This window comes from Anneissia japonica, unplaced genomic scaffold (assembly GCF_011630105.1).
Source record: "Anneissia japonica isolate Jap-2015-1 unplaced genomic scaffold, ASM1163010v1 scaffold287765_len193233_cov156, whole genome shotgun sequence".
NCBI lineage: Eukaryota > Metazoa > Echinodermata > Crinoidea > Comatulida > Comatulidae > Anneissia > Anneissia japonica.
The window spans coordinates 22,755-33,715 of NW_022689149.1; the positions used below are offsets into that span (position 1 = coordinate 22,755).

The window sequence follows — 10,961 nt, forward strand, 5'->3', positions numbered from 1 at the left end:
CATAACATGTTAAAGAAAACTTCTTTATTAACTGTATGAAAAAGACAAAAGTTCCCATAGTGAGAAATTAAACCAAGCATTAGTTGTTTGAAAAGTGTCCTAGTTGGATTTATTAGGAAACTAATATTTCGTATGTATAGTATGGGCCCTTGTGGTAAATAATATTATTTACCACAAGGGGCTCCTGGTTTATCGCAGATACAACCCAACCAGGACACTTCTTCAAACAAATGACATACTGTTGCCAAATAATACTCTAGACGTCATACCTTTATTTTAATGAAGTAGCATAAAAAATCAATGTATATAGTATCAACGCTTAGCATTTTTGTATAACTAATCAAATAATGACAGAAACAGTGCTAAATAAACAATGATGTAAAGATCATAACAGGCATAACCTGTTAAAGAAATGTTCTTTATCAACTGTATGAAAAAGACAAAAGTGCTCCCAGTGAGAAACTAAACCAAGCAGCAGTTGTTTAAAAAGTGTCATGTTGGATATTTTAGGAAACGAATAATACGTATATGTGAGGTCTCACCACGAAACGAGACGCATCGTTCGTGAAATCATTTTGAGATAATCACCAAAATAGATCAAAGTCAAAATTTTACACAATTTTGATTTTAATGTTTATGAATAACTTTATATTTATATTTAATGATTGTATACTTTTTAAGTGAATTTTCTAAAACTAAAAACAGTGTTCTCTGCGCATATTCTGTAATTCTAGTCCTATTATTTGTACAGATTTAGTTTATCTTGGAAGCCGATTTTCTCAAAATGTGGTTCTCTTACACATAATATTTAAATGCTCACATCACTGGATCTACATATCCTAGTGAAGCCATTAAAAGCTTATAATGTGATCTTACCTTAATATAATATAAACTAAATTTTTGGCATTCTAACTATGAGACTCATTTTGTGGTGATGTAAAGATCATAACAGGCATAACCTGTTAAAGAAAAAGATCTTTATCAACTGTATGAAAATGACAAAAGTACCCCAGTGAGAAATTAAACCAAGCATCAGTTGTTTGTTTATATATATACATATATACAAACTTTTTTAGCAGGCCGCACTTTGCCCACCTGTGGTATACACGAATTAAACATTTTGTATTCTACTGAGTCGAATGTCCGAGCGGTTAGCAGGGGCGCCGCATGCTACAGCCATTAAATCGGCGCTGGTTCGAACGGCACGCTCGCCTTTGGTTCTGGTGGTCCTTTCGGATAAGAACTATAAACCATAGGCCCAGTGTATACAATGGCTCGTGTGCACTATAAAGAACCCAGTACATCCTTCTAGAGGAGTAGGGGGATACCCCGGTGTACACTCATCGAATCGGTTTGATTTGGATAGTGCTTTAAGATAGATAGCGGCGTTGTTGTTTTTGTTTTTAGCATATACCCGTACTCTTCACAATCTTTGTGGATGAATGATAATAATAATATTAATAATAATAATAATAATAATAATAATAATAATAATAATAATAATAATAATAATAATAATAATAACAATAATAATAATAATAATAATAATAATAACACTGTAACACTTCCACTGCATATGAAAAAAACTTAAATTATTACTAGCCGATCGACTATTTAGATATGTTACAAATGTGATTGGCAAGCTCATTGCTTCATTCCCAGCTGCTCAATTTGGGCCCCTTTATTATCAGTCAATATCAAAAAATAACCCTAGAGAAAGTTTTTTTTTCATATGCCCTGGAAGTGTTACAGTCATATTTTCTAAATTTAAAGTAAATCATAGAAATAGTGTTTCCATCACGGGGTCAAGTAAGTGTGATTGAATTATGAAACCTATAATTATCTGAAAATACTGCTGTGGAAGCCAAAGCTGCTTTTATAGCTGATGTTTTGTTTTTCACAATAATTAGGGTATCATCCGGATAGCTTATGACAGCTCAGCCTCCCAGAAAATAAATCCGCCACTGCCTACAAGAAATAAGGCAACTATTTTTTTTTAATTTTTTTTTTATATTGACTGATAATAAAGAGGTCCAACTTGAGCAGCTGGGAATGAAGCAATGAGCTTGCCAATCACATTTGTAACATATCTAAATAGTCGATCTGCTAGTAATAATTTAAGTTTTTTTCATATGCCCTGGAAGTGTTAGTCATATTTTCTAAATTTAAAATAAACTGATGTTTTGTTTTTCACAATAATTAGGGTATCATCCGGATAGCTTATGACCAGATGGTTTTACTGCCTCAATGAAGCAGTAATTGCCTTCAGTAATTTACAAAAACCTGGGAGCTGTGCTTATACCATTGGGAAAGGCACCTAAATTGATACAATTTGTTCTCTACCTGCATTTCAGGTATTTCTGTGTGTGGAATAAATAGGGACTGTATAGTATGCGTCCCTAAGATCAACTGAAGCTAAATATCAATTTGAAGATATAAAAAATGTTGACGTATGGACAGTATCCATCATAACATGTTGACATTCAACAAAATTGGTTCAACTCAGACAGGTCAAAACTAAGACGGAGAAACCCATTATTTTTTTAGTCTGGTAAATGTACTTTGACATAAATTTCCCTTTCTCATGTGTACTGTGTTCTATAATATTTTTATAAAATAGGATCCCAATCTCCTTGTTTATAGCAGCCTTTTTAACCAACCTCTGTAGTCTTGTAGTAAAAAAAAATGTTTTTGTTTTGACAGGGGGAAAACCCTCCTGTTTAAATTCCAATTTCTAACCTTTCACAGCTTGTAAGAGAAAATGGTCAGATATAAATTTCCACCAATTGTTATGGAATAATTTTAGTTGACCAACTGGACGGTCAATGATAGTTTTTGTTTTTTTTTTGTCTCCAAATTATGTTGTTTCACCCGTCTCACGTGGTATAAACTGAAACTGTTTAGGCCTTCTTCTGTTCTGGTCCCTGCTTTTGAGCAAGAGCCTGAGTTCAGTGAGCTTGGTTTGGTCTGAGCTTTCCCTGTGGTGGTTGTTATCGATAACCTAAAAAATGCCTCAATGTCATGCCTCTATTCAATGAATGACCACCTCCTGCAGCGGGAAGGTTTCGTCTATATGGATGGTGGTAATACGTGTTTATGTATTTATTTATTAAAAATTCATCACGATATAGATAAATATATTGACCAGGGGCGTGACTAGAATTGACTTGAGCAATGCAACAATTAGTCATCTCTAAAACCCTGGCCAACAACAATATGATAAAATATATATGAACATATAAAATATACAAAAAAAAAAAAACTTTAACAAATCTAAGATGTAGATCAAGGTCTTGTTTGACCTTTTACCACACCTAGTGGTTTTCTGCTATTCCTTCATGTCTTTACTGTGTTTTGAAAGATCATCCCCTAATACAAGCTTGGTAACTGGATTTTGGGGTTTACATATGTGTGAATATCTTTTATTAATATGTGGTTTGATCATCTTCTTTCCGAGACAGTTTACTTCATATTTTGCGTGACTCAGCAATGCTAAAGCATTTTGTTAATTTTGATGCTGTCAGCTTATAGTGATTGTAGAAAGGCATTTAGCCCTCTAGTCCAGCTTTTTTTTTACTCTCTGCAATAGTCTCTTGCTTTTGTGCGAGGTGCAAGGTTTTCCCAAATAGGTGGGTTTACCTTTGGCATGTGCAGGAGGGGACAATTTGATGGCGGTGGGTATTTGTTTATTGTTTTGTCATTTTTTTTCTTCCAATTTATTCTTAATGACAAACGATGCAGAATTAGCAATCGCCTCTTCTAAAGGGTCGCTCACCTCCACACAGGTGAGGCGAACTTTGCTGCTAAAAAGGGAATTGGTTGCTCTGGTGGAGCATACTCGCCATCCACATATTCATATCGGTCTTTGCCACTGGTAGATCATTTTTTCCAGTAGTAGTTGAAGGTTGCCCAATGGCAATTCCTCAAGCATTTGTTTCATCAGTTTCTCTAAATTGGTTAGCCTTTGGCTCATATAGGTACCATCGTCAGAATTTTTTTCGATTTTGACCTCCGTTTACCTCCCGTGGATATTTTCAGTTCCACACCTTTTCTTTTTGCATGCTGGCGGCGTTGCTCCCATCGCTAAGGGTATGCCTAGCAGCAGCAGCAGTGGTGGTGGTGGGGGTGGTAGTAGTAGTATTAGCTCCTGGCGTGTCAGCCCACGTGGATATTTACCACTATTACCAATAATTATCGGACCTAAAACTTAAATTATTTGCGATTCGTTGTCTGACATAGTTTAGAAACAAAGGAGAGTTGAAACAGTCAAGTTTGAAACCAATGAACAGCGGCCAATAATGATCTGGCGTATGCAACTTACGATTAATGCGTAAACCCCTGTTAGCTGTGCTATTATAACGTTAATAGAATTTAAACATAATAATTCTAAGCTAACCTGCTGATTCTGTAGATCGGTACAAGAAAACTGTTATAACTATTATTTGGATAATGATGCAACTACATGCTGGGCTCTACATCTTTAGGTCTACAACAGCTCGCGTTACTAATCCGTAGATGATAACAATTAACCCGAGACAGCTATACGTTGGTATAGTTGTCTCAGAAAAAATATTGTCACCTGATTTACAACAAAATTATTTAACAAAAAGTCGAACCCAAGTTAGACGCACCGACTTGCTAATACAGCATACTTTTACCATTTATTTCCTTATGTGCCTTGCAGAAATAAACATTATAAATATAAAGCGCTGGTTGTTAGCAATGATTACAGTTTATGAATTACAGTTCCTAACAAATGAAAGCTAAAATCTTTGTATGTACACGCTTCACGACGTCTTCACATCAACAAATACATCTTTTAATTCCTTGTCAGTTTACAAAATGTATATTATAATATTCTCTCTCATTATGTAAAACAACAAATAAATAATGCCCAAATAAGATAATATGAGAGAATAATATTTGTATCAAACATATCCCTTCAACTAAGTAATTTTCCTTGTGAGATTCAAACCTGCAGCCTCTCGCTATCAAGGCGAGTGTCATTACACTTACCACATAGACATGAGGTATAGGCGCAGATGTAGCTTACCTTTCTCTTATACACATTCCTGAACGAATCTGAGCGTCCTTGGTTTCCTTAAGGTATTATAATTGCCTTGATTGCGAGACGTTGCAAATTAGAACTTCGTCCGTCACAAACACATTTTTTTTTATACAAATGAAATAATTATATAGGCCTATTTTACTGCCTCCCGTGACAAAAGGGCATAACTGACAATTTGCTGTTTTGGAGACATTGAGCAAAATTTGTAATTTATTTAACCCTAGAATGTGTTCTAGTATTTGATTTCATGGTTAATGTATTCAAATAGACAAGTAATGTCTCTTCCAGTGTAGCACACATTTTTTCTATAAATATGATTTTTGCTCCGCTCAAAATGTCAGTTATGCCCCTTTGCCGTGGGTTTTCTAATTCAAGACATGTTGATAAATTGTTGGCAAAAAGATATAAGTACAATTTTAAATCAGATTATTCAACAATAACATTCAATATATAATTTCATATGTTAGTCATGTATAAACTATCAAATAAATGTACAATAATACCAAAGATACACATTAAATAATAAAAACTAAAATTACAAACGATTAAAAACCCATGTATAGGGTAACCAAGTTTACAAACGAGAAAAAGAATTAACATTAGTATGCTGTTAGGTATCAACAAAGCCTTTTTGGCTGAAGGTGCTAGATCAAAGACCCTGTGGGTAGGGGGCCTTAGGGACACCTAGCGGTCTGTGGCCCCGCACAGGAGCGCATAGGCGTTACGTCACTGTGTGAATGATGCAACGCAATAGAACTGTTGTTTAGTTAGAATGCGCGTGTGACTGTTTCTATGTGTACGTTATTCAAGAATTACAATTTTTTTTTTATTTTATTTACAAACTAAAATAATAAATATATATTTTAAGTCATGTAATTACAATATAAATTAGCCCGTATTATTATTATTATTATTATTATTATTATTATTATTATTATTATTATTATTATTATTATTATTATTATTATTATTAACAATTCTTCTCTATAATCCAAATTCAAGTAATATAATAATAAATGATTACGAATATTATTGTATTTTTTATATTATAATAAAATATTTTGAAAATGTATTATATATTTAGATTTAGATGGAAAAGTAAGTTGTAGTTTGCTTAGTGAACACAGTTGATTCGAGTAAAATGTGCACTTATACCTTTTTGTCATGCCATTTGCTATAAATAAATGTTGTAGTTGTACCTCTTTGCCATAGTTATTTATTAAATAATCGTTTTAGTTGTCCCTCTTTCCCACTGTTATTTCTAGTTAAAATTTGAATTGTTATTCGGCCATGGTTAATTATTTTTATGAAACTGTTTTCCCATAGATGTATTTCCATAGCATTAAACGGTTGCCATTCAAAGTAAGGCAAGATTATATAGCATAAATTAACTAGAACTAGACATATGCTACCTTCAAGAATCCTAACATTAACTAGACATATGCTACTGTCAAGAATCATTATTTAACCAATTTCTATTTACAAACTGTGAGTACACAAACAGTAAGAATAATAAAAATAATAAAACTTAACATGCAACCTTTATTGTAACCAGGGAGAATGCTCTCTTCTGATTGGTTGACTGTTGAAAGAACGTCACGCTTCAGCGTATCACAGTCTATCTTTGCACTTATACCCTTTTGCATTTGGAAATTACTGGAAATTGTGTAGTCATGCCCTTTTACCATGCCCCTATCTAGCCCGGGGACACTTTTTTACAATTTGTTTTTGTGTCAACATGTGTAACAAAATGTACTCACTATATAACTCATTTTCCCCAAAAATGTCAGTTATTCCACTTTGCCATTTGATACGTAGTTTAAATTATGTTCCTGTTTAAGCACTACTTTTTATCCACTGTTTGTTATTTCTGTGTTTTTTATGTATATACTGTACTGCAAAACAAGCAGCTTGTATGTATTGCTATCGTATATACATCATCCGAAGTTTTATAGGATTGTCCTCTGAGTGTCCCCTTGTTAGTATTTGCTCCTACCCCGATCAACGAGTCTAGGTGCGGGGATGAAACCAAATGTCGCTATCAATGTGAGTGTCATTCCATTCGATCTGAAAGGCATATACAGCAACATGTATGATATTGACAAATTTTAAATCAAAGATATAACTAAACTAAAAGCAATATTTTATAATAACGCAAAAGAAAATCAGTTATTGAGGAAAAATCTGGTCAAAATTGAACACCTAATATGGTATCATCCAAAGTTTTGTAAGATTGTCCTCTGAGTGTTTTCTCGTTGGTATTCGCTCAAATATGAAAATAAATGCATATTTAGCCCAGTAGCCGAAAGTGGAGGGGAAGGAGACATTAAAGTTGAGCTCCGGCGGGATTGAGGTGCGTGTTGCCCTTCTAGTACTTGTTCCCACCTCACCGATCAACGAGTCTAGGTACGGGGCTGAAACTAAATCTCGCTATCAAGGTGTTTGATGTTGGTAAAATATACAAATTAATTTGTAATATTATAATAACTTCTATGTCTATAATATTATTAAAATCACCGCCTAATTAATATAAATTACAGTATTAAAATTCAGTGAGAGCCAATATTTCTTTAAATGTGCTCTAAAATCTATAGTCAATAGAATGTAATCAAGCAAAATACTATTTAATATTATCATAAAATATACAACAGAATATAGAAAGCGGCACTTTCATGGTGGTGGAATTTCTTCATAATCCTCGTACGTGTCGCCAAGTACTTGTTTGGTAGAGGTATCGCAGGCAGTCACTTTTTCGTACGAATTTTGTTCAGTTGGTATCGGTGTCTCGTAATCTTCTTCGTCTGACTTGCTCGTTACCTGATTCTCATTCACGTAATAAATAGACTTATTCAAGTGACTTCCTGTTGTCATAGAATAGTTTGTCTTCCTAAGTTTTCTAAAATTAAAATAAAATCATATAACAAACAATTATAATAGTTTAAAATAAAATAATAATAACAATATATGACAATTGTATTAGTAACTGAAAAAATAATTATGATTGTCACAAAAAAAATCATATTTGACTGCGTTACCGAAAGAAAATATCAAGCCAGGCCCTTAGCAAGACCTGGAGGATCTAAGCCAGATGATTGTAGAGAGGCACTGAGGAAATTATGCCAATAGTTTGCATAAATTAGTATCTCCTTAGGGTAAATAATGTATTCAATAACTAATAACCATGTTTATTATAGTTCAAGTCAAATGTAAAGTAAAAGAAGAATAAATCGATAAAAATAATAATTCTAATACGGTTTGTGTTTCTTACCTGATGATGAATATCAAATATGCTGTAAACATTAGATGAACCGCTGTTGATACCACCCAAGCTACAATGTACGTGGCAAGTTTATAACCTGTAAGAAGTTTACATAAATAAATTCATGAATAATCAAATAAGCAGATTAGTAATTAGTTGAAAATAAATAATTTAATAATATAATTAATAAAATAATTATATAATATTGATTATATTTTATATAAATATCTAATAATGTAATCGTGGTATTGAATTTAAAGCTCGAAAATATCATTGATACTAAAATATGTGAAGTAAAGACTTTCTCGTCTAAGTAACTACCGTTACATTGATTGATGTCACCCTTCGAAATAAAAAAAAGCGTTACCAATGAACCGGATGTAACTAAATAATTACGTAATTAAGTAAATACCTAATCAGGTAGATGCAAATTTAATTCAAGAAGAGATTAAAAAACTACAATTAGTTTATTCTAGATGATTATTTTTAGAAAATCATATAAAAAATTCTTACTTTTTTCTTTTGTTTCAACAAGTAAACTAGATGAATAATTTCCGTATCCTTTGATAGTTCTTGCTGCTACCTGTGATGACGATAAGTTATTATTCTTAATGTGAGCACACTAATTCACATCATAGCACAGTTTGCATAGCAACTGATTATGAAATGGTATGGGCTTAAATCCCGATGTTAAGGTATGTTTGCCTTAAATGTCAAAATATGTTCTTCATTTTAGTGTTATTTGTTGTTTTTTTTTATTCTATTCTAGAGAAATCTATATGAAAATGGTTTTCAAAAGCTGATAGATAGATATATTGATTTATTGATTAATTAATTGATTGATTGATTATTTGATTTATTAATTGATTAAGTGAGTGAGTAAGTGGGGGAGTGTGTGATCGATTGAATGGTTGATTGATTGACTGATTGACTAATCTCTTAAATTATATTGTCACATTATCTTGCCTTTACGCGGTATGGAGTACTAGCATAGATATTTGTATCTACGTGTAGATACGTATCAATCGTAATTTTACTGAGTGACATCAAACACGACTCAATAGACACGTTGTATTGAATGATCTCACATGGATTTCCATCAATGTGCGGACTCCAGCGGATGTCAATTGATGAAGCGGTTGCAGATAATGAAGTTATATTGGGGACTCCAGGATCTTGAATATAAATAAAATTATATTCGATACATTTGATCTTGACAATAATATTATATTTGAATATAAATAAAATTATATTCGATACATTTGATCTTAACAATAATATCTGTCTCTTATACACATCTAGATGTGTATAAGAGACAGGGTGCGTGTTGCCCTTCTAGTACTTGTTCCCACCTCACCGATCAACGAGTCTAGGTACGGGGCTGAAACTAAATCTCGCTATCAAGGTGTTTGATGTTGGTAAAATATACAAATTAATTTGTAATATTATAATAACTTCTATGTCTATAATATTATTAAAATCACCGCCTAATTAATATAAATTACAGTATTAAAATTCAGTGAGAGCCAATATTTCTTTAAATGTGCTCTAAAATCTATAGTCAATAGAATGTAATCAAGGAAAATACTATTTAATATTATCATAAAATATACAACAGAATATAGAAAGCGGCACTTTCATGGTGGTGGAATTTCTTCATAATCCTCGTACGTGTCGCCAAGTACTTGTTTGGTAGAGGTATCGCAGGCAGTCACTTTTTCGTACGAATTTTGTTCAGTTGGTATCGGTGTCTCGTAATCTTCTTCGTCTGACTTGCTCGTTACCTGATTCTCATTCACGTAATAAATAGACTTATTCAAGTGACTTCCTGTTGTCATAGAATAGTTTGTCTTCCTAAGTTTTCTAAAATTAAAATAAAATCATATAACAAACAATTATAATAGTTTAAAATAAAATAATAATAACAATATATGACAATTGTATTAGTAACTGAAAAAATAATTATGATTGTCACAAAAAAAATCATATTTGACTGCGTTACCGAAAGAAAATATCAAGCCAGGCCCTTAGCAAGACCTGGAGGATCTAAGCCAGATGATGGTAGAGCTGTCTCTTATACACATCTATTCCTTGTCAGTTTACAAAATGTATATTATAATATTCTCTCTCATTATGTAAAACAACAAATAAATAATGCCCAAATAAGATTATATGAGAGAATAATATTTGTATCAAACATATCCCTTCAACTAAGTAATTTTTCCTTGTGAGATTCAAACCTGCAGCCTCTCGCTATCAAGGCGAGTGTCACTACACTTACCACATAGACATGAGGTATAGGCGCAGATGTAGCTTACCTTTCTCTTATACACATGCCTGAACGAATCTGAGCGTCCTTGGTTTCCTTAAGGTATTATAATTGCCTTGATTGCGAGACGTTGCAAATTAGAACTTCGTCCGTCACAAACACATTTTTTTTATACAAATGAAATAATTATATAGGCCTATTTTACTGCCTCCCGTAGCAAAAGGGCATAACTGACAATTTGCTGTTTTGGAGACATTGAGCAAAATGTGTAATTTATTTAACCCCAGAATGTGTTCTAGTATTTGATTTCATGGTTAATGTATTCCAATAGACAAGTAATGTGTCTTCCAGTGTAGCACACATGT

At 32.8% G+C, this 10,961-nt stretch overlaps 1 protein-coding gene across 1 annotated transcript in view; it reads right to left on the bottom strand.

The window, feature by feature from the left end:
- Positions 1–6,266: 6,266 nt before the first annotated feature.
- The window catches only part of LOC117124523, a 12,543-nt gene continuing 7,848 nt past the window's right edge, over positions 6,267–10,961 (bottom strand). The window contains exons 3-7 of the mRNA XM_033270777.1: positions 10,013–10,190; positions 9,294–9,539; positions 8,841–8,910; positions 8,337–8,424; positions 6,267–7,964 (exon numbers count right to left, since the gene is read on the bottom strand). Of these exons, the coding sequence (XP_033126668.1) occupies positions 7,739–7,964; positions 8,337–8,424; positions 8,841–8,910; positions 9,294–9,539; positions 10,013–10,190 (808 nt within the window). The 3' untranslated portion in view covers positions 6,267–7,738. The remainder of the gene's footprint in view (positions 7,965–8,336; positions 8,425–8,840; positions 8,911–9,293; positions 9,540–10,012; positions 10,191–10,961) is intronic.